Source organism: Tachysurus vachellii, chromosome 21 (genome assembly GCF_030014155.1).
Source record: "Tachysurus vachellii isolate PV-2020 chromosome 21, HZAU_Pvac_v1, whole genome shotgun sequence".
Taxonomy (NCBI): Eukaryota; Metazoa; Chordata; class Actinopteri; order Siluriformes; family Bagridae; genus Tachysurus; species Tachysurus vachellii.
The window spans coordinates 1148053-1173052 of record NC_083480.1 but is presented as its reverse complement, the minus strand read 5'-3'; the positions used below and the strand labels follow the sequence as shown (position 1 = coordinate 1173052).

At 42.8% G+C, this 25000-nt stretch overlaps 1 protein-coding gene across 2 annotated transcripts in view; it reads left to right on the top strand.

The window, feature by feature from the left end:
* nedd9 (neural precursor cell expressed, developmentally down-regulated 9) overlaps positions 1-23203 on the top strand; it is a 24406-nt gene extending 1203 nt beyond the window's left edge. The window contains exons 1-7 of one of the 2 annotated variants that reach the window (XM_060897381.1): positions 1127-1370; positions 12737-13123; positions 17422-17520; positions 17616-17747; positions 19707-20735; positions 21913-22002; positions 22259-23203. In XM_060897381.1, the coding sequence (XP_060753364.1) occupies positions 1359-1370; positions 12737-13123; positions 17422-17520; positions 17616-17747; positions 19707-20735; positions 21913-22002; positions 22259-22810 (2301 nt within the window). In that variant the 5' untranslated portion in view covers positions 1127-1358 and the 3' untranslated portion in view covers positions 22811-23203. Of the gene's footprint in view, positions 1-1126; positions 1371-12736; positions 13124-17421; positions 17521-17615; positions 17748-19706; positions 20736-21912; positions 22003-22258 lie in introns of those variants that run through there. The other variant, XM_060897382.1, reaches the window with a different exon arrangement.
* The last annotated feature ends 1797 nt before the right edge of the window (positions 23204-25000 follow it).

Here is a 25000-nt window from a genome sequence, read left to right as displayed (position 1 = left end):
ATGCAGGGTCAGTAGGTGTGTGTGTGTCACGCAGGGTCAGTAGGTGTGTGTGTGTGTGTCTCACAGGGTCAGTAGGTGTGTGTGTGTGTGTCTCACAGGGTCAGTAGGTGTGTGTGTGTGTATGTATGTGTGTGTGTCACGCAGGGTCAGTAGGTGTGTGTGTGTCACACAGGGTCAGTAGGTGTGTGTGTATGTGTGTGTGTGTCACGCAGGGTCAGTGTGTGTGTGTGTGTGTGTGTGTGTGTGTGTGTGTGTCACGCAGGGTCAGTAGGTGTGTGTGTATGTGTGTCACGCAGGGTCAGTAGGTGTGTGTGTGTCACGCAGGGTCAGTAGGTGTGTGTGTGTATGTATGTGTGTTCGTGTGTCACGAAGGGTCAGTAGGTGTGTGTATGTGTGTGTGTGTGTCACGCAGGGTCAGTAGGTGTGTGTGTATGTGTGTGTGTGTCACGCAGGGTCAGTAGGTGTGTGTGTGTGTGTGTGTGTGTGTGTGTGTGTGTGTGTGTGTGTGACGCAGGGTCAGTAGGTGTGTGTGTGTGTGTGTCACGCAGGGTCAGTAGGTTTGTGTGTGTATGTGTGTGTGTGTCACGCAGGGCCAGTAGGTGTGTGTGTGTATATGTGTATGTGTGTGTCACGCAAGGTCAGTAGGTGTGTGTGTGTTAGTGTGTGTGTGTGTCACACAGGGTCAGTAGGTGTGTGTGTGTGTGTGTGTGTCGCGCAGGGTCAGTAGGTTTGTGTGTGTATGTGTGTCACGCAGGGTCAGTAGGTGTGTGTGTATATGTGTGTGTGTCACGCAGGGTCAGTAGGTGTGTGTGTATATGTGTGTGTGTGTCACGCAGGGTCAGTAGGTGTGTGTGTGTTTGTGTGTGTGTGTGTGTCACGCAGGGTCAGTAGGTGTGTGTGTGTGTGTGTGTGTGTGTGTGTGTGTGTGTGTGTGTGTGTGTGTCACGCAGGGTCAGTAGGTGTGTGTAGGTCACTAAAATCTGTTCTCATTGTTTCCGAAGAACCATCAAAAGTTCATTTTTAACCAGAAATCCTTTCGTCACGGAAATGAGCTGACACTCGCTTACGTCATCACGCTCGCGGTGGCTGGAAGGCGTGTTTTTTATTCGTCTAGACGAATGGAGAGAGTGATATGTAAATTAGGTGTTGTATCCGACCTATTGAATGTGCGTTATGTAAATGAGCGGAGCTGGTCGTTCCCGTCAGTAGAGTGTATAGAGTATTCAGGGCAGCAGTAGACTTGGGTATGTGAGTTATAATAAAGTTATTACCGAACATGACCGTGTAGTGTTTACGTGTTTATTTATACTGGATATTTACATACGTGGCGTGTGGTGTGCAGGACAAACGGACACACAATGAAGTATAAAGTAAGTGTCTTCTTTATACACCGTTATTAGTATTGGGTTATAATACTGTGTGTATAACTGTGTGTAGGACTGTGTGTAGAACTGTGTGTATAACTGTGTGTAGGACTGTGTGTATAACTGTGTGTAGGACTGTGTGTAGGACTGTGTGTAGGACTGTGTGTAGGACTGTGTGTATAACTGTGTGTATAACTGTGTGTAGGACTGTGTGTATAACTGTGTGTAGGACTGTGTGTATAACTGTGTGTAGGACTGTGTGTATAACTGTGTGTAGGACTGTGTGTAACTGTGTGTATAACTGTGGGTAGGACTGTGTGTAGGACTGTGTGTATAACTGTGTGTAGGACTGTGTATAATACTGTGTGTAGGACTGTGTGTATAACTGTGTGTAGGACTGTGTGTATAAATGTGTGTGATACTGTGTGTAGGACTGTGTGTAGGACTGTGTGTATAACTGTGTGTAGGACTGTGTGTATAACTGTGTGTAGGACTGTGTGTATAACTGTGTGTAATACTGTGTGTAGACCTGTGTGTAGGACTGTGTGTAGGACTGTGTGTAACTGTGTGTGATACTGTGTGTAACTGTGTGTAGGACTGTGTGTAGGACTGTGTGTAACTGTGTGTGATACTGTGTGTAGGACTGTGTGTATAACTGTGTGTAGGACTGTGTGTATAACTGTGTGTAGGACTGTGTGTAACTGTGTGTATAACTGTGTGTAGGACTGTGTATAACTGTGTGTAGGACTGTGTGTAGGACTGTGTGTATAAATGTGTGTGATACTGTGAGTAGGACTGTGTGTAACTGTGTGTGATACTGTGTGTAGGACTGTGTGTAGGACTGTGTGTATAACTGTGTGTAGGACTGTGTGTAGAACTGTGTGTAGGACTGTGTGTATAACTGTGTGTATAACTGTGTGTAGGACTGTGGTGTGTAGACCTGTGTGTAGGACTGTGTGTAGGACTGTGGTGTGTAGACCTGTGTGTAGGACTGTGTGTAGGACTGTGGTGTGTAGACCTGTGTGTAGGACTGTGTGTTTAACTGTGTGTAGGACTGTGTGTGATACTGTGTGTGTAACTGTGTGTATAACTGTGTGTAGGACTGTGTGTGATACTGTGTGTATAACTGTGTGTAGGACTGTGTGTATCTGTGTGTATAACTGTGTGTAGGACTGTGTGTATAACTGTGTGTAGGACTGTGTGTAACTGTGGGTAGGACTGTGTGTAGGACTGTGTGTAATACTGTGTGTATAACTGTGTGTATAACTGTGTGTAGGACTGTGTGTATAACTGTGTGTACTATAACTGTGTGTAGGACTGTGTGTATAACTGTGTGTAGGACTGTGTGTAGGACTGTGTGTAGGACTGTGTGTAATACTGTGTGTAGGACTGTGTATACCTGTGTGTAGGACTGTGTGTAATACTTTGTGTAGGACTGTGTATAACTGTGTGTAGGACTGTGTGTAGGACTGTGTGTAATACTGTGTGTAGGACTGTGTGTAGAACTGAGTGTAATACTGTGTGTAGGACTGTGTGTAGGACTGTGTGTAGAACTGTGTGTAGGACTGTGCGTGATACTGTGTGTAGGACTGTGTGTATAAATGTGTGTGATACTGTGTGTAGGACTGTGCGTGATACTGTGTGTGATACTGTGTGTATGACTGTCTGTAGGACTGTGTTTAGGACTGTGTGTAGAACTGTGTGTAGGACTGTGTGTAGGACTGTGTGTAGGACTGTGTGTATAACTTTGTGTAGGACTGTGTGCAACTGTGTGTATAACTGTGTGTAGGACTGTGTGTAGAACTGTGTGTATAACTTTGTGTAGGACTGTGTGCAACTGTGTGTATAACTGTGTGTAGGACTGTGTGTATAACTGTGTGTAGGACTGTGTGTAACTGTGTGTAGGACTGTGTGTATAACTGTGTGTAGGACTGTGTGTAGGACTGTGTGTAATACTGTGTGTAGGACTGTGTGTAGGACTGTGTGTAATACTGTGTGTAGGACTGTGTGTAGGACTGTGTGTAATACTGTGTGTAGGACTGTGTGTATAACTGTGTGTAGGACTGTGTGTAATACTGTGTGTAGGACTGTGTGTATAACTGTGTGTAGGACTGTGTGTAATACTGTGTGTAGGACTGTGTGTATAACTGTGTGTAGGACTGTGTGTAGAACTGTGTGTAATATCTGTGTGTAGGACTGTGTATACCTGTGTGTATAACTGTGGGTAGGACTGTGTGTATAACTGTGTGTAGGACTGTGTGTAATACTGTGTGTAGGACTGTGTGTAATACTTTGTGTAGGACTGTGTGTAACTGTGTGTATAACTGTGTGTATAACTGTGTGTAGGACTGTGTGTAATACTGTGTGTAGGACTGTGTGTAGGACTGTGTGTATAAATGTGTGTGATACTGTGTGTAGGACTGTGTGTAACTGTGTGTGATACTGTGTGTATGACTGTGTGTAGAACTGTGTGTAACTGTGTGCAGACCTGTGTGTAACTGTGTGTGATACTGTGTGTAGGACTGTGTGTATAACTGTGTGTAGGACTGTGTGTAGGACTGTGGTGTGTAGACCTGTGTGTAGGACTGTGTGTAACTGTGTGTAAACCTGTGTGTAGGACTGTGTGTAACTGTGTGTGATACTGTGTGTAGGACTGTGTGTATAACTGTGTGTAGGACTGTGTGTATAAATGTGTGTGATACTGTGTGTAGGACTGTGTGTAACTGTGTGTGATACTGTGTGTATGACTGTGTGTAGAACTGTGTGTAACTGTGTGTAGACCTGTGTGTAACTGTGTGTGATACTGTGTGTAGGACTGTGTGTATAACTGTGTGTAGGACTGTGTGTAGGACTGTGGTGTGTAGACCTGTGTGTAGGACTGTGTGTAACTGTGTGTAGACCTGTGTGTAGGACTGTGTGTAACTGTGTGTGATACTGTGTGTAGGACTGTGTGTATAATTGTGTGTAGGACTGTGTGTATAACTGTGTGTAGGACTGTGTGTAGAACTGTGTGTAGGACTGTGTGTATAACTGTGTGTAGGACTGTGTGTAGGACTGTGTGTATAACTGTGTGTAGGACTGTGGTGTGTAGACCTGTGTGTAGGACTGTGTGTAGGACTGTGGTGTGTAGACCTGTGTGTAGGACTGTGTGTTTAACTGTGTGTAGGACTGTGTGTGATACTGTGTGTGTAACTGTGTGTATAACTGTGTGTAGGACTGTGTGTGATACTGTGTGTATAACTGTGTGTAGGACTGTGTGTATAACTGTGTGTAGGACTGTGTGTATAACTGTGGGTAGGACTGTGTGTAGGACTGTGTGTAATACTGTGTGTATAACTGTGTGTATAACTGTGTGTATAACTGTGTGTAGGACTGTGTGTATAACTGTGTGTACTATAACTGTGTGTAGGACTGTGTGTATAACTGTGTGTAGGACTGTGTGTATAACTGTGTGTAGGACTGTGTGTAGGACTGTGTATAATACTGTGTGTAGGACTGTGTGTATAACTGTGTGTAGGACTGTGTGAAATACTGTGTGTAGGACTGTGTGTATAACTGTGTGTAGGACTGTGTGTAGAACTGTGTGTAATAACTGTGTGTAGGACTGTGTATACCTGTGTGTAGGACTGTGTGTAATACTTTGTGTAGGACTGTGTATAACTGTGTGTAGGACTGTGTGTAGGACTGTGTGTAATACTGTGTGTAGGACTGTGTGTAGGACTGTGTGTAGAACTGTGTGTAGGACTGTGTGTAGGACTGTGTGTAGAACTGTGTGTAGGACTGTGTGTGATACTGTGTGTAGGACTGTGTGTATAAATGTGTGTGATACTGTGTGTAGGACTGTGTGTAACTGTGTGTGATACTGTGTGTATGACTGTCTGTAGGACTGTGTTTAGGACTGTGTGTAGAACTGTGTGTAGGACTGTGTGTAGGACTGTGTGTAGGACTGTGGTGTGTAGACCTGTGTGTAGGACTGTGTGTATAACTGTGTGTAGGACTGTGTGTAGGACTGTGTGCAACTGTGTGTATAACTGTGTGTAGGACTGTGTGTATAACTGTGTGTAGGACTGTGTGTAACTGTGTGTAGGACTGTGTGTATAACTGTTTGTAGGACTGTGTGTAGGACTGTGTGTAATACTGTGTGTAGGACTGTGTGTAGGACTGTGTGTAATACTGTGTGTAGGACTGTGTGTAGGACTGTGTGTATAACTGTGTGTAGGACTGTGTGTAATACTGTGTGTAGGACTGTGTGTATAACTGTGTGTAGGACTGTGTGTAATACTGTGTGTAGGACTGTGTGTAATACTGTGTGTAGGACTGTGTGTATAACTGTGTGTAGGACTGTGTGTAGAACTGTGTGTAATATCTGTGTGTAGGACTGTGTATACCTGTGTGTATAACTGTGGGTAGGACTGTGTGTATAACTGTGTGTAGGACTGTGTGTAATACTGTGTGTAGGACTGTGTGTAATACTTTGTGTAGGACTGTGTGTAACTGTGTGTATAACTGTGTGTAGGACTGTGTGTAATACTGTGTGTAGGACTGTGTGTAGGACTGTGTGTATAACTGTGTGTAGGACTGTGTGTAATACTGTGTGTAGGACTGTGTGTATAACTGTGTGTAGGACTGTGTGTAATACTGTGTGTAGGACTGTGTGTAATACTGTGTGTAGGACTGTGTGTATAACTGTGTGTAGGACTGTGTGTAGAACTGTGTGTAATATCTGTGTGTAGGACTGTGTATACCTGTGTGTATAACTGTGGGTAGGACTGTGTGTAATACTGTGTGTAGGACTGTGTGTAATACTGTGTGTAGGACTGTGTGTAATACTTTGTGTAGGACTGTGTGTAACTGTGTGTATAACTGTGTGTATAACTGTGTGTAGGACTGTGTGTAGGACTGTGTGTAGGACTGAGTGTAGAACTGTGTGTAATACTGTGTGTAATACTGTGTGTGTAGAACTGTGTGTATATAAGTCAGTATATATAAGTGAGTATATAACTGAGTCTAGAAGTCAGTGTAGTGCGGCAGATGCATTGATCCTACATGATACAGTAAGAAGGTTATCATAAGTGATCTGTAGTAAAATTGTTTGATTGTGAAACCCACACATCTCATCTCATCTCTTCGCTTCTCATCTCCTCTCATCTCTTCTCATCTCTTCTCATCTCTTCTCTTCTCTTCTCATCTCTTCTCATCTGATCTCTTATCTCTTCTCATCTCTTCTCCTCTCATCTCTTCTCATCTCCTCTCATCTGTTCTCATCTCCTCTCATCTCTTCTCTTCTCATCTCTTCTCATCTCTTCTCATCTCTTCTCCTCTCATCTCCTCTCATCTCCTCTCTTCTCTTCTCTTCTCATCTCTTTTCATCTTATCTCTTCTCATCTCTTCTCATCTCCTCTCATCTCTTCTCATCTCATCTCTTCTCATCTCTTCTCTTCTCTTATCTTCTCTTCTCTTCTCTGTGATTATAAGTCCTGGTGCAGTAAGTAGGTTGTGGAGCAGATGTGGAGCAGAAAAGGCTGTAGATTATCTCAGCTCCTGAGTGATGCTCTGTCTGTGGGATTAAATTTCACTTTCTATGAAAAAAGTAAAGAAGATTCGGGGTCATGACCCGTCAGCCCGCTCACGTCGTGTCCCAGAGAAACTACATTACACAATAGACTACAGAGATTTCAGTAGTCTGTGTAGTGTTCTAGATATATCCAGCAAAACCACTGAATTTCTAAACCAACTACACAAATAGTGTAATGTCACTTCCATCTGAAGTCTAAAACCCTACACACTCCAGTGCCTGGAAACACAGCGTGAAGAATGTGGGGTCTGGATCTTCATGCTAGGGAGGAGGAGGAGGAGGACCCTTTCGTTTCCATTTGCTTCAGAGGGGATGGGAAGCTTCATTTCCTACTATGGTGCGAGGCCTGAGCTGCTGCTGATGAATGGAATGCCTTTGTCTGCTTCACACTATCTGGAGAATGTGGGGTAGTTGGCAGGAGATGAAGGGTTTAGCTTAGGTTTGTTTTCTTTTACTGTACTGCAGTTCTCTCTCTCTCTCTCTCTCTCTCTCTCTCTCTCTCTCTCTCTATCTATCTATCTATCTATCTATCTATCTATCTATCTCTCTTTCTCTCTGTATCTCTCTCTGTCTCTCTATCTATCTATCTCTCTCTCTCTCTGTCTCTCTCTCTCTCTGTCTCTCTCTCTCTCTCTCTCTCTCTCTCTCTCTCTCTCTGTATCTCTCTCTCTCTCTCTCTCTCTCTCTCTCTCTCTTGCTTTCTGTATCTCTCTCTCTCTCTCTCTCTCTCTCTCTCTCTGTGCTAATGCTTACAAACCTAAACTAATAGTTCTTTCAGGCTCAGTGTAAAACAGCACAGTCTTCACCCTTTTCATATTTACACACTCATCCCTGGACTGGACTGTTTACTAGAATTCACATGCTGCTCTCACCATCTCAATCGAGGCTCCAGCCCTTGACATTAGTCAGAATTGTAGTTGTAACTGTAAGGTTTGGTTCATTCCCTGATTCATTCATTCATCTTTAGCAGCTGTTGGATCCAGATCAGTCTATCTGTGTGTTTTTCAGACAGTGGAAAGAAACCAAGGAACTCAGAAGAAAGGCGAGGAGAGATCATGTAGAACACAGAGCACAGGATTTACGTTCAAAAGAAATGTGAATATCAGGGCTGATTAATGAGTTGTTAGAATAGTGCAGTGTAAGAAATTGTGCAGTGGCATGTGACTTAGATACACATCTTATTACCAAGAACAAGAAAAGATCCAGATATCTGGCACTGGCTTCTTTCAGACTCATCCAATCTTAAACCTTGTATGGAAATGCACATACATGCAGAATCATCTCGTATGGAGAACCAGATAATAGCCTGCATGGGGCCAGAAAACGTGATCACGTTGAGTTCACATTGGAGATTCTGTGATACTTAATGTAAAATTTTCTGTTAGCCAGAGGTTAACGTGTGGAGTGTCAGCTACGTCTGAGGTGGTTTGTAGGATAAACCCAGCACAGACAAGACATCCAAAGCTTCACACGGTCCACAGAGGTCAGCTGCAGTTCACACTCTGCTCATATGATCTCCAGCAGGTGCACAGGTGTGCAGTGAGATGCTTCCTGTCAGCTCTTAATCCCTTCGGGCTCCAAGGCCTCCGACACTGTAACAGCCAGAGAGACTTTAGAGTCTGGATTTATGCTTCATTGCTTGTTGCAGCGTGACATCTGCTGCACTTTAGAATGTTCTGACAAGTTTTCCCTTCACTAGGAGAGAGGCCCCCACCCCCACAACACACACACACACACCCACTCATTCTCAGCCACTCACACCACCTCTGTTCAGGCTTGCATAATCGTGGTAGAAATAGCTTCACCACCACAACGAAGAGTAATCTCTCTCTCTCTCTCTCTCTCTCTATATATATATATATATATATATATATATATATAGAGGAAGGCAAATATTGTTCTGAAAGCAAAGGAGTACAGTGGGTGGGGGTTATGGAAAGAAAAAGAATAAATGGAAACTGAGAGGAAGGGACTTGGTAAATAGTGGGGGGGGGTACTGAAACTTGCTGCTGTAGTGTATTTATGTGGAGATAAGTGATTGGATGTATTTAATATGTCCACATCCTTTTATTTGTGAAGGTTTTGTATTGGGGAAGAGCCTTGTCTCGAAAAGAAGAGTCTTACCTCATTGTGTGTGTGTGTGTGTGTGTGTGTGTGTGTGTGTGTGTGTGTGTGTGTGTGTGTGTGTGTGTCACTGGGCGTAAAGAGCACTTCTTTCCAGGCATTCTACATTCTCCATGGTGAGAACAACAGCTATTCAGAGAGCTGGTTTCACCCAGTGATCTCCCTCACTGGTCCCTTACATTCACACACACACACACACACACACACACACATACACACACTCTTAATGAAATAAATAAAGATGTGAAGAGCTTAAAACTAGACCAGTTTAAATCAAAGGGTTTGATACTGAGGGCCACAAAGTTACCATGTTGAGTGACTACATGTTCTCTGGTTGTAATTACAACATTGTGGTGGCATTCACCTCGTAATTAGGATATTTATGGTTCTTCTTTCCAAAGACCTGGTAAAGCCATTGACTCTAAAGCAGGACAAAGCTGTGAGTGTTTTTCGATAGATATAACTACAGGAAGCTACCGTGACGTACAGTGTGCTGCATTTACAGCATTTGGCAGACCTTCATTTTATCTCATTTTATACAACTGAGCAATTGAGGGTTAAGGGCCCAGCAGTGGCAGCTTGGTGGACCCGGGATTCGAACTTATAATCTTCTTATCAGTGGTTCAACACTTTCTGCTAGGCTATCACATGCCTACAGTGTGCTATGGCATGGTAAGTGTGTTTTAGTAAGGCACAGAGAGGTATAGTGTGTTAGAATTAGGTACAGTGAGGTATAGTGTGTTACAGTGTGTTATAATGAGGTACAGTGTGGTACAGTGAGGTACAGTGTGGTACAGTGAGGTATATTGTGGTAACAGTGTGGTAAAGTGAGGTATATTGTGGTAAAGTGAGGTATATTGTGGTACAGTGTGTTACAGTGAGGTACAGTGAGGTATATTGTGGTACAGTGAGGTACAGTGAGGCATATTGTGGTACAGTGAGGTACAGTGAGGTATATTGTGGTACAGTGTGGTACAGTGAGGCATATTGTGGTACAGTGTGTTACAGTGAGGTACAGTGAGGTATATTGTGGTACAGTGTGTTACAGTGAGGTACAGTGTGTTACAGTGAGGTACAGTGAGGTATATTGTGGTAAAGTGAGGTATATTGTGGTACAGTGTGTTACAGTGAGGTACAGTGAGGTATATCGTGGTACAGTGAGGTACAGTGAGGCATATTGTGGTACAGTGTGGTACAGTGAGGCATATTGTGGTACAGTGTGTTACAGTGAGGTACAGTGAGGTATATTGTGGTACAGTGTGTTACAGTGAGGTACAGTATGTTACAGTGAGGTACAGTGAGGTATATTGTGGTAAAGTGAGGTATATTGTGGTACAGTGTGTTACAGTGAGGTACAGTGAGGTATATCGTGGTACAGTGAGGTACAGTGAGGCATATTGTGGTACAGTGTGGTACAGTGAGGTACAGTGAGGCATATTGTGGTACAGTGTGTTACAGTGAGGTACAGTGTGTTACAGTGAGGTACAGTGAGGTATATTGTGGTAAAGTGAGGTATATTGTGGTACAGTGTGTTACAGTGAGGTATATTGTGGTACAGTGAGGTACAGTGAGGCATATTGTGGTACAGTGAGGTACAGTGAGGTATATTGTGGTACAGTGTGGTACAGTGAGGCATATTGTGCTACAGTGTGTTACAGTGAGGTATATTGTGGTACAGTGTGGTACAGTGAGGTACAGTGAGGCATATTGTGGTACAGTGTGTTACAGTGAGGTACAGTGAGGTATATTGTGGTACAGTGTGTTACAGTGAGGTACAGTGAGGTATAATGTGGTACAGTGTGGTACAGTGAGGTACAGTGAGGCATATTGTGGTACAGTGAGGTACAGTGAGGTACAGTGAGGTATATTGTGGTACAGTGTGGTACAGTGAGGCATATTGTGCTACAGTGTGTTACAGTGAGGTATATTGTGGTACAGTGAGGTACAGTGAGGCATATTGTGGTACAGTGTGTTACAGTGAGGTACAGTGAGGTATATTGTGGTACAGTGTGTTACAGTGAGGTACAGTGAGGTATAATGTGGTACAGTGTGGTACAGTGAGGTACAGTGAGGCATATTGTGGTACAGTATGTTACAGTGAGGTACAGTGTGGTACAGTGAGGGGCAATTTTGCTCTGATATTATGATCTTTTTTATTATTCTTTTTTTCAGCTGTTATATCAGAAGCAGTATGATACCTAGTTAGACTTATCTCTGTATTGTCCACCTGAGAGAATACAGGCTTTTACAAGTTGAATCTGATTATTTTCCCCTTGTAGGCTTGGTTCTGTTGTGATCATTTCACAGCTGCATGCAGAGATGGAGATGGTGAAAGTCACACAACTCTGTGTGCTGCAGATGTTTCTCCATCATTGCTCAGCTTTCTAAACCGTGTGTATGGTGTTTATGCCACATGAGAGCAGGATGTTTAGATCATTCTTTTTAAAGGACACATCTCAATATTTATACTAGCCCTAACATTCTGGTTTGCCAAATGACTGTTGAGTTCACATGATAGCAAGGATGGCATTTCAACACGTACAACACAGATAGCATCCAGCTTAGATCACACTAACAAAAAGCATACAGCTGAGCAGCTGGATTCAGTGTGTGTCTCTACAGGATGTTCATTAAGAACTGACACTGAACTGTAATCTGCTGGCCGGGTTCTGTTCCTCTGCAGCCCAGAGACAAGAGATGACTCTCTGCGATCTTGTTGAATACCAAGGAAGAAAAAAAGTCATGATCTCTGTTGTTTTTTTCTTGAAAAAGAGAAGATATAGAAGATATTCTGGTCCACCTCTCTGTGATTTCATCTTTCATTTGATGAGTGTGTGTGTTTCTGGTTCTGATGTTTAATCATCTGCTTCACTAGAAGACTTTTTTATGTTGTTTTCAGGAAATGAGATCTCTCCATCTGCCCTGTGTCATGCTGGTCATACGACGCGCATAATCATTTTGAAACTTTGTGGTCGAGGTCTCAGAGTCAGCAGGCAGGGCCTCGCAGCTTATCTGCAGAAAATGTGAGCTCTGAGAGAGCTCTGAATTGTAATGCAAGCGAGCGGTTACTGTCTGCGTTTACTTTATCTAGCCATGTGAGACACACTGCTATAATGCTGCTATTGGTTGGTGTTGACCTTCAGGGTCACGCTGAAGCTCCCAGACATCTCTCTGAGCAAGTCATTGTTATGCAAAGTGCTTGTGTGGGACCATGACAACAGGCATGACACATTAGCACATATCTGATGGGAGGTAATGAAGGCTGGGCAGAGAGGTTCACAATACAAGCCTTCACTCCAAGAGTTCAGGTTCATCTGAAATTCCATCTGTGAAGATAGGCTTTGTTTTTTAGGTCAGTTATGGACAAATAAATATGTTGGTTTTTCAGTTGCACAGATGAAATTCATTAATCAGTGCCTGTTATTTCTCTTATTAAATCAAGACTTCGTGAAGCTAATTGTCCCATTTTGTCCCACTGTGTGACATGAGACCAGGTCTGTTGAATACTAACTGCTATGGATTTATAGCATGTGACTCCTAAAGCTGTGAGGAACTTATTTGGACTGGAGACGTTTAATGTTCAGAATTTGTAAATAACGTAATAAGGTAGTAAGATTAGCAACGTAATAAGATTAGATATAAATTCCCTTCCGCTTGTTCCTTACCCCTGCAGAACCAGATGGCGAAGGCACTGTACGACAACATGCCTGAGTCTCCAGAGGAGCTGGCGTTCCGCAAAGGTGACATCCTGACAGTGATTGAGCAGAACACAGGCGGTCTGGAAGGCTGGTGGCTCTGCTCGCTGCACGGGCGCCAGGGCATCGCTCCAGGAAACCGCCTCAAACTCCTCATTACGCCCACCTTCGAGGGCAATATGGCATCCACGCCCTCAGTGTCACCAAACCTGGCCCATCAGCAGCAGAGGCCCAGAACCCCCCAGGGAATGTACCAGCCCACCCAGGGGTGCCAAACCCAGGGCATCTATCAAGTACCCCCCAGCCAGGATGTGTACCAGGTCCCACAGAGGAGCACACCGGCAGCTGAGGGAATGTCATGCAAGGTAAGAGTGATTTCTCTGAGCATTGGAGCACAAACACCACAGAAATCGTAATCAAGTAACATGTGCAAAAGGAGATTCAAAAGAATACATGAAGAAACAAGCTCTCTGTTTTAACCCAGAAGTTATTATGAGACTGAAGCAGCAGTAAATCTTGTGTGGTACCGCAGGCCCTGCACTATATTTGCACCATTCTATAATGGGATTAAATCTTACTCCATATCCATCTGAAGCTGGGAGACAAAAGAATCAACCTGGGTGTGTCCTGCACTGCCACAGGCATACACTTGTTATGTTTAGCTCTTATTCTCATTTCAGCTTTACTTTATAGCTGAAGTTTAGTCTGCTTTACGCTCAGAACCGTTTGTTAGAAAACACACAGAAAGTCAACAAAAGTTTCTTTATATGTTCAACTTTCACCAAACAGTGATTTTATTGTTGCAGGATTTACAGAGTCTCCTTAATAAAGCCAGACAGCTCTCCCCATTCGCCGTCCACATAGCGTCCTCACACAGCGTCCTCACACAGTGTCCTCACACAGCGTATTCACACAGCGTCCTCACACAGCGTCCTCACACAGCGTCCTCACACAGCTTCCTCACACAGCGTCCTCACACAGCTTCTTCACACAGTGTCTTCACACAGCGTATTCACACAGTGTCCTCACACAGCGTCCTCACACAGCATCTTCACACAGCGTCCTCTCACAGCGTATTCACACAGCGTCCTCACACAGCTTCCTCACACAGCGTCCTCACACAGCATCTTCACACAGCGTCCTCTCACAGCGTATTCACACAGCGTCCTCACACAGCGTCCTCACACAGCTTACTCACACAGCGTATTCACACAGCGTCCTCACACAGCGTATTCACACAGCGTCCTCACACAGCGTCCTCACACAGCGTATTCACACAGCGTCCTCACACAGCGTCCTCACACAGCTTCCTCACACAGCGTCCTCACACAGCATCTTCACACAGCGTCCTCTCACAGCGTATTCACACAGCGTCCTCACACAGCGTATTCACACAGCGTCTTCTCACAGCGTATTCACACAGCGTCCTCACACAGCATCCTCACACAGCGTCCTCACACAGCATCCTCACACAGCGTCCTCACACAGCATCCTCACACAGCGTCCTCACACAGCGTCCTCACACAGCATCCTCACACAGCGTCCTCTCACAGCATATTCACACAGCGTCCTCTCACAGCATATTCACACAGCGTCCTCTCACAGCATATTCACACAGCGTCCTCACACAGCGTCCTCACACAGCGTCCTCTCACAGCGTATTCACGCAGCGTCCTCACGCAGCGTCCTCACACAGCGTCCTCTCACAGCGTCCTCTCACAGCGTCCTCACACAGCGTCCTCACACAGCGTCCTCACACAGCGTATTCACACACCGTCCTCACTCATCGTATTCACGTATTCATGATTTCTGCTCTACTCTGTAGTTAAATGTTCTCGTGAAACCAGCACCTTTATTCTTGTGGATTTTGGACAACAATGTTTGGGCCACATTGTGCTTGGTTTTCTCTACAGCTCTGTGCAGCCTGTTTAAATGTGAGATCTTTTTCAGACTTTGTTTCCAGAACACAGATTGCTATTTCTGCTTCATGTGGTGTTTCAGCAGCCACTAAAGTGGAGCTCTTATTTACTGTTTTCCACTTAGACTGCAGTTTAGCAGCCATTGCATACATGAGGTCAGAGGGTGTGTCTCCACTCAAAAGACATGCTGAAGTTAATCTAGTACGTAGGTGTGGGTTTGAGAAAGGTGCAGCTGAAATAAGGCTCTCCTGATAATCTGCTCCCTCTCATGGTGATACTGTAATACCCCCAGGCTCTGATGGCTTCAAACCATGCTGTAGAGCCAAAGTTATTTGTAAAACAGAGTTAGAGAGTCAGAAAGTTCTGAGGCAACAGGAAAGGTGCCTCATATTCATCTTCGTCATCACCAGAGTCTGTCTTTCATTATAAATAAAAAGAAACATGATTCATCTGAATAACTTCCCATCCTTCTCCTACCCCATCAGAGTGACACAGCAGGTCCATAATCAGTGAGAAATGTATTCATGGAGCAGGAAATAAATGCTGCGTCTCCTTCATTGCTCTTAATTTAGCACGAGTTTTCTGACTGAGACATCTGCAGTCTCTGAAGATTCAGTCCTTAATTGCCTACATTAATTTGACTGCCATATTAATAGACCTGATCTGTCCCGGCTGTTCTTTAAGTGGAGCAGGTCCAAGGCTGAGGCTAGATCAACACATCACACCAAGAATATCAGAAAAAAGCCACTTTATATTTAATACACAAATATATATTTAATGTATTTGTTACATTCTATAACATGTTTCAGATTATTATTTATCTTTTATAAATGGGACTGCGTTCTTCTTATGTTATATGATGAGTATGTACAGTGGCTTGAGCAGAGCTATGAAGTGTTTTATAATGACCAAGCTGCTGTTGTCCACACTACTGAGTGGAGTGAATGTAGCAGCACCACTTCCTGAATCAGCTTCCTGCCCTAGAACCACACAGAGCCATAGTGTGTTTGGTTCAGTAGTAGTAATCCTGAACTCCCACTTCTGATGAGGTCACTCTGAGCACAGGGTACAGTAACGTTACAGTATAACCATGAATGAACCTTCTTTGGATACTGATCAGATCAAGCTATGAAGAGATTTATGGCAATTTCATCAAGTCACCACTGATCCACGTTATAATCCTAATTATGTTAATAAACAATGCTGAATTGTTTAGGGCAGTTCATTGTTTCTACCCTGTCGTCTATCCTCTCTCTGCTCCTGGGGCACAGGCCCCTGAGTGGGAGGGAAAGTTTACTCAGTCCTCTGTAACCACAGCGGAGCAGCAGTCAGCCTGGTCAATATTTACACACCCTGATGACTAGCAGTTTCAAATAGCACAGAGGTGCTAAGAGAGGGCAAACAGAGGAACCTCAATGTGTGGAAGAGTTCAGGGTGTGTGACACCAAGCCTCTGAAAATGTTCATAGCAACAAGCACAACACTGTATTCAGAATACAGGTATCCATCATTTCCCCCATCTATTCCTTCTCCCACTCATCCCTCCATCCAACCATCCATCCAATCAGTTAATTTCAGTTTATAGAACATGTTTCCTGAGTTGAGGATGGATGATTGTTGTTTCGTGATTATTTGGTTTGTGTTTTCATTCAGTTTGTTTCCAGTTTCCTGATTTTATTGTGTTTGGTTCGGCGTCTGAGGTAAAGCGGATCTAAGAGAACATGATAAAGGGACCAGGTCCTCTGTGTCTGTGTCTGAGTGTGTGTTTGCTAAGTCTGAAGCTATGTGTACGTGTGTGTTTGTGTGTGTGTGTGTGTGAGAGAGAGATTGTCTGTGTGTGAGTTTGTGTGCGTGCATGCGTGCGTGTGTGTGTGTGTGTGTGTGTCCATGTATATGTGTGTGCGCGTGTGTGTTTGTGTGTGTGTGCATGTATATGTGTGCGAGCGTGTGTATATGTGTGTGTGCATGTATATGTGTGTGAGTATTGTTCAGACTCTTTGTAACAGTGCTGTGAATCATCCTGCTTCGTCAGTCCTACATGTGCTTCAGATTTGTGAGTCCTTTAAATGACCTCCAGGAGGTAATAGTGCTGTGTGTTAGTGCATAGACACAGAGTGAGGGGGGAATTCCATGCATTTCTCTGTCATGAAGGAATCTGGGACATCAGACATTCTACAAATTAACAAGTTACACTTCCATCAGGATGATGGTGTTAATTTCCCAGGGCCAGGAGCACTAATTGCTTCTGTATGTTTTATTAAAGTAATTTTTTTCTGTTTTTAATATTTTGTTGTATTTATTGTTGCTTGTCCATAGTCCATTTATATTTTGTTTGTTAAAAAAAGATACAGTTACAGTTGCATTTAGGATTAGCATCACCTTCCCCTCAGATTAGCATCACTCTCCCCTCAGATTAGCATCACTCTCCCCTCAGATTAGCATCACTCTCCCCTCAGATTAGCATCAACCTCCCCTCAGATTAGCATCACTCTCCCCTCAGATTAGCATCAACCTCCCCTCAGATTAACATCACTCTCCCCTCAGATTAGCATCACTCTCCCCTCAGATTAGCATCACCCTCCCCTCAGGTTAGCATCACCCTCCCCTCAGGTTAGCATCACCCTCCCCTTAGATAACCCTAATCTGAATAATAAGAAGAATAACGCTGTATTTATATGTCATCCCAGTGGAGGGTAAACTTGTATTTTAATATAAAGTCATTGTATTTCTCCCTGTGTTGTGAAGGTCATGACCCCAACACGAGTTGGACAGGCATACATTTATAGCCCTCCACCCAGCAACTCTCAGGACCTCTATGATGTTCCTCCCATGAGAACTCAGGGGGTAAGTATGTTTTCTGTCTCCCGCTGAGCTTCTGTAAAACACGAGATCCTGAACAAGTCCTGCATCGGTCTTGTGTTTCTGTTTCACCTTTACAGGTGTATGACATACCAGCAGGTAGACAGAAAGGAAAGCATGCAAGTCCTCAAAGCCAAGGTCTTTATGACGTTCCTCCTGCACAGGACACAAGGAATCAGGGAGTGTATGACATCCCACCACCATCACAAGGGGTATGATGTAGTCAGTAACAGATGATGTTTGATGATGTTTTTAAAATCAACTCAGTAGAAAAGTATTTAAAATGAGTTTTCTGTGACACAGTAAGTTCTCCAGTATGTTTACTCCCTTCTTTATTTCTGTAACAAGAACGATACTTTCACCTAAATTGCAGAGTCAACAGTAGGAGAAAATAAATAATGTACTTTTTATTAGTTTCCTTTGGTTGTTAAATGAAAGCCTTGCCTGCCAGAAGTGATGTAGTCAGACCCTGTGTGCTACAGTAAGTGACTTTCTCAGAACTCTCCGGAGTACAGCTCAGCCCAGTACTGCAAGTTTGTTAGCAATAAATTTAGACATGCTGGGAACCTGTTATTTGTGAACCATTTAATGAAGGGTTTGTGGAGGTTTGACGCATACCACAAGGCAGATTCTAAGAGCTTAGAGCTTTAGCGCCTGTTATATCTTGATGGATGTCATCATGATGTGGACACTGACATTAAAACCCTGTGTGTTAAGCTCAGATCGGGCTTTGACACCCTGCTGGATAATGAAGAGAATTTAGGATTTTCAAGAGCACAACTTTATTTATTTTAAGAAACAAAACTCTTAGGACTCGGCTTGGTAAATCCAAAGTAAAATGGAAAACACAACCACATGCTTCCTGCTCTGGTGAAGCTCAGCTGTGTGAGTGCGCTCACCCCCCTTTCCTTCCCCAGCCACTCAATGAAAACTCAGTTAAAGCATTCTTTTATTATTTAACCTTTACACAAATTACAGTTGACCATCACCAATCACTCTATCCACATAATCCTACTGACTCTTCTGGTCTTTAGTACACCTCAAACCTAAATAGTTAAAGTGCCAGGTGCCTGAAAGTGAACTATTTGGTGACATCCATAAATTGGCGGAGCTGAAGGTCTGTCCCCACAGATGGCCTGGCAAACCTTCTCTGTAGTAACCTGCTCTCCCACACCAAGAGCTGTACAGCACTAGGTGCTCCTCTCACTCCAACACTTTGTCCAGTGCATCAGTCTGCAAAAACAACAGAGAAAATGAAGTCAGGACAATGTAACTGCTGGGCTGCTAAAAAGAGTAAAACTCACCTGAGTAAAAGCATGTTATTATACCGACCAGGTCACCCACTCCCTTTTAGTGAGTTCAGTCAGAGGACTGGTGACACCTGAATTAGTTGACGTCAAACCCGTGATAAGACACAGAAAATGCCACACCTGCTTTTTTTCTTGGGCAGTTTGTAGTAAATTGCTATCTTATCAATTTGGAGACCTGCCCATGACCCAAGTTGAAGGCCAGATACCATACTTCCCCCCCATTCAATTGCACACTTCTTTGTGTTTGCCGTGTGTCCCACTTATCTCAGGACCGCCCTCAGATGTGTCACTGGCAGTCAGTACCATAACTTATCTACTATAAGTCATCTAGATATGCAGAGAAAGGAACAGGAGAGGAAAGTGCTATCCTCCTGCCAGAGGCACTGGATCCACTCTACTGTACATTACCTTCAGGCAGATGAGCACCAAGCTGTTCCAGCACCAGAAGGACCACGACCTCCTCAGAGTTTAGCCAGAGCACTTTTCAGCACTTTGCTCATCAACTCAAACATAAATCGGAAAACACAAAAACATCAGATCTGTGTTGATACAGTTTTTTTTTCATTGTCTTCCCTCAGGGATTCACTGAAAAACACTCCTGTATTTATCATGCAGATTTGTACACTATTCACCTGTCAGCTCACACATTCTCCTCACACCCTCTTCCCATTTACACAATGATTTGAACAACCAAACAATCTTCACATCCATTTTGTAAGAGAAAAAAAAAGACATGGATGTAGTATATACTCGTCAGCCATCAGCAAATATTTTTAGATGCTTAGGAGATATTTTGTCTATGCCTTTTCTCTGATTGTTTTTTCTACATTAATGGTGGAAATGTTGTTCTAATCCCTGCAGGTTTATTCCATACCACCTTGTAAAAGTAACTCCAATCAAGATGAGAGCAATTATGACTTTCCCCAGCCTCACAAAAAGAAGCCAGAGGGTGTTTACGATGTCCCACCTATGTCCATGTCCAAATCCACCCACTCAAACTACGACTTTCCTCCAGCTAACTGCAGCAGTGCTAACTATGACACTCCTCCTAGCCAGTTTAATTCTGGAGCATCCCAAGATTTATACGACGTCCCACGTGGGATTCAGCTGCAAACACAGTGCAGGGAACGTGATCGCAGCAAGGGGATCTACGATGTCCCACCCCCTGATTCTCGTTTGCTGGCTGATGTGACTGACGGCATGAACCGCTTATCACTTTCCAGCACAGGAAGTAGCATGTCCACATCTTCATCTTCAGCTGGCACGCCAGCAGACGGTCGTCTCATGCTTGACCTAGATTCTGCCTTACAGAAGCTCAACTGCCTGCAGCAGGGCCTGGAGTCCTCGCTCTCCTCTCTGCACAGCCTGACCTCCTCACCCAGCTGGAGAAGTCATGGCTTAATGGGACAGTATGCTAATGAAGTGCGGTCCACTATGGAGCGTGTTCGTAGCACTCTTGCTGAATTCCTTGCTTTTGGTAAAGGCACCGCAGCCAATGCGACAACACTATCGGATCCAGCACTTCACTCTAAACTGAGAAAGCAGCTGCAAAGGCTGGAGGACTCGCAGCAGATCCTGCAGAAAAGCCTGGAAAACAGTAGCTGGGTATTAATGACCAGTAAGCAGCAGAGTAAAAGTGATGAACTGGACCGCTTTGTTATGGTGGCACACACTCTTCCTGATGACGCCAAGCAGTTGGTGTCCATGATAGGGGGCAATGCTGAGATGCTATTCCGCAGGGCACCTATAGAGGGTGTTGTTCACCCTTTTACTTGCAACCAAATAGAAGAGGAAAGCTACAGTGGCCATACAAAACCATTTCCTGTGGTTGAGGACAGTGAAAAGTGTGTGAAAAGCTGGATGGAGGACTACGATTACGTCCATTTGCAGGTAAAATTTAACAGCTGTAAATTTAACCAGATTTACTTATAGAAAGCTTTGCAGAACTCTACCAGCAAGAGCAAGCAACAAATCTAATGCATGAAAATATAACATAATCAAGGCAAACCTGTTTAACAGGCATTATATGGCTCAATACTTCAATGTCAGGACTAAGGTACTCTGACTGCTACTGAATCACACTGTGAATATTTTATCACTTCTTTGTAAGGCAGTGATCAGAAAGAACATCACTTCCACAAGTACTGGTTCCACACGTCCTAACGTTACTTCCACATGTCCTGACTTTACTTCCACACATTCTGACGTTACTTCCACACATTCTGACTTTACTTCCATGTCTTGACGTTAATTCCACACGTCCTAACGTTACTTCCACACGTCCTAACGTTACTTCCACACGTCCTGACTTTACTTCCACATGTCCTGACGTTACTTCCACACGTCCTAACGTTACTTCCACACGTCCTGACTTTACTTCCACACGTCCTAACGTTACTTCCACACGTCCTGATGTTACTCCCACACGTCCTGATGTTACTTCCACACGTCCTGATGTTACTTCCACACGTCCTAACGTTACTTCCACACGTCCTAACGTTACTTCGATACGTCCTGATGTTACTTCCACATATTCTGACTTTACTTCCACGTCTTGACGTTAATTCCACACGTCCTAACGTTAGTTCCACACGTCCTAACGTTACTTCTACATGTCCTGACTTTACTTCCACACGCCCTGACGTTACTTCCACACATTCTGACGTTACTTCCACACGTCTTGACGTTACTTCCACACATTCTGACGTTACTTCCACACGTCCTGATGTTACTTCCACACGTCCTGACGTTACTTCCACACGTCCTGACTTTACTTCCACACGTCCTGACGTTACTTCCACACGTCCTGACATTACTTGAGGCTACTGATTAAACTCTAGAGTAAACATACATGGGTGATGTTCTTCTAGATTAGAATGTTGTACGTATAAATAAATGTAATATAATTTAGAATCTAAGCTGCTACATGGTGTTTAGCTCTTTTAGAAAATGAGAAAAATGTTTACTCACAAAACCTTTTATAAGATCTTGCTTTTTTAAACCTCTCTACTCCAATGCACTGTCATGCAGGTTGGAAATTAACCATGACACCTTTTTTTCCCCAAAGGGTAAAGAGGAATTTGAGCGTCATCAGAAGGAGCTTTTAGAAAAGGAGAACATTATGAACCAGAGCAAGGTCAAACTGGGACAGGAGCAGGTACATGAACCTAAAATTGGATTCAACTGATCTGAGACTGAATCATCATCACTTGGATCTCAGATCAGTTTCCTGTCACATATATGTAGTGAAATGTAGAAAAGTTAAGAAGTTAAGAAGTACTACATAATCATTTGAAGGAAAACAGGAGTACCATTGTATAGCTTTTGTAAATAAATAAATACTTTGGCTTGCTTTTTATTTTTGTTTTTTCTGTACATCACTCTTTATTTCTCCTTTTTCTTCTCTCTCATAGCTGAATCAGTTTAAGCAGCTGGAGCAGGAGGCCATTAAACCTGTCGATAATGACATCACACAGTTTATCTCACATCAGCACTCCACAGGCTTTTTCTCTCCATCAGACTCCTCCTCCACGTCCTCCGCTGGGAGTGGAGCTCATTTGTGTGTGCGTGACCAGCAGCTGCTGGCTTTCTACGGCGAGCAGTGTGAGCAGCACTTTGTGACTCTCCTGAATGCCGTGGACGCGTTCTTTAGCAGCGTGGCAGCTGGCCAGCCTCCACGGATCTTCGTGGCTCACGCTAAATTCGTCATCCTCAGCGCTCATAAGCTTGTATTTATTGGAGATACTTTGTCACGGCAGGTCACTATGTCTGATGTGGCCAATCGGGTGATGGACTCTAGCAACGTACTATGCGAGCTGCTCAAAACAGTGGTGGGTTCAACCAAAATGGCGGCCCTGCATTACCCCAACACTCCGGTAGTGCAGGAGATGGTGGACCGAGTCAGGGACCTCTCACATCATGCACAGCAGTTTAAAATGCAGCTCTTACAAATGGCTGCTTTGTGATTTGTTGTGTGTGTGTGTCTGTGTGCCTGTGTGTGTGTGTGTGTTCTAGGTTAAATAATAAACGATATATATTCTGTATGTATTATGCACATTGACAAATGCTGGCTTTGTAAATAGTTCTGTTCCAGTATCCTGTGTAAATATCTGTCTCTATTTTGTTTAGATTTGTTTTATATAAGAAGAATGATACGGATTATATATGACTGTAAAATTGCTTTCTAAAGCAGTAATGCTAACATTATAATTATAATAATGTGCACATTATCAATCTGCTCTTATGACCGGTAGTTTAAAGCTGCTCTTTCTACTGGAAAAAAGTCTCTCAGACATTTCATGAAACTTGCTGCATTTTTAACGATGTACGTAAAAGTAAAAGACTCATTTACTAGATGACTTCATTTTGTTGTTTTGTTATTATAAAGCATAAATACTTAACAGCACTGAGACACTAGCTAGTATTACCTCTCTCTCTCTCTCTCACACACACACACACACACACACACGAGAGAGAGTAAATGGTTGATGATTCTAATCTTAGACATGAATGTTGGGATTTGTTTAGTTTTTGCTGCACTGAGGAATATTAGAGCCTCTGGTGTTATAGAAAGAGTCCTACAGCTGTAATTTGAACACAGCCTTTATATTTATAGATGTTTGGATGATGGCCAGGCCAGCAGGAGACACTGGGCATTCTCCAGGAGGAAGTTCAGCCATAACCACTGATGTGCAACAACATTTTTATCCAGTAAACCAGTTTATTCTGTGTCTTTCTGGCTGAGTCACAGCAGGGCTGCAACTCTGCACTGTTTTCTGAGCTACAACAGGAAGAGATTAAGAGACTAAACAGTACCTGTCTCTCTGTACGAGTCAGTTAATTAATCAAGACCAGATATCGATGTGTTACGTCATTAGGGGGGCTAATAATAATAATAATTAAAAAATATATATAATAATAATGATAATAATATTAAAAATAATAATAATATTAAAAATAATAATAATATTAAAAATAAAAAAGTATAAAAAAACAATAATAATAAATATTATAATAATAACAATAATAATAGTAATAATTAATAAATTATAATAATAATAGTAAATATAATACTACTAATAATAATAATAATAATAATAATAATAATAATAATAATAATATTAAAAATAATAATAAAAAAGTATTAAAAAAACAACAATAATAATAATAATAATAATAATAATAATAATAATATTAAAAATAATAATAATAAAAAACAATAATAATTATAATAATTATAATAATAATAATAGCCAGGAGTCAGTTAAAGACTGGATATGTAATAATGTGTAATGAAGGCTTTAGAGTCACATAAGGAACAGAAACAGGTCTTCTGGAACCTCAGGAGCTGTGAAATGCAACACAAGAGCTTCCTAAGTTTATAGAGACCCGAGAACTTCAACCTTACACCTTAAGTGGTTTATTTGTAGTACAGGATCTTTGATGTGACCTCCTACACATACTCTTCATCAGTGCCTCAGGATCCCATCAGTTCATAACCAGCTCCTCTGTTCTGGAAGAGAACAGGAGCATTTAGAGAGGAACTACAAGATCTTCATGGTACTCTACCATCTTCATCATGACCACATTCTCCAGTGTTTATCATCATCATCATCATCATCATCATCATCATCATCATCATCATCATCATCATTATCATCATCACTACTCTCTCCAATGTTTATCATCTTCATCATCATCATCATCATCATCATCATCATCATCATCATCATCATCATCACTACTCTCTCCAGTGTTTATCATCTTCATCACTATCATCATCATCATCATCATCATCACTACTCTTTCCAGTGTGTATCTTCATCATCATCATCATCATCATCATCATCATCATCATCATCATCATCATCATCACTACTCTCTCCAGTGTTTATCATCTTCATCATCATCATCATCATCATCATCATCATCATCATCATCATCATCACTACTCTCTCCAGTGTTTATCATCTTCATCACTATCATCATCATCATCATCATCATCATCATCATCACTACTCTTTCCAGTGTTTATCTTCATCATCATCATCATCATCATCATCATCATCATAATCATCATCATCATCAATACTCTCTCCAGTGTTTATCATCTTCATCATCATCATCATCATCATCATCACTACTCTCTCCGGTGT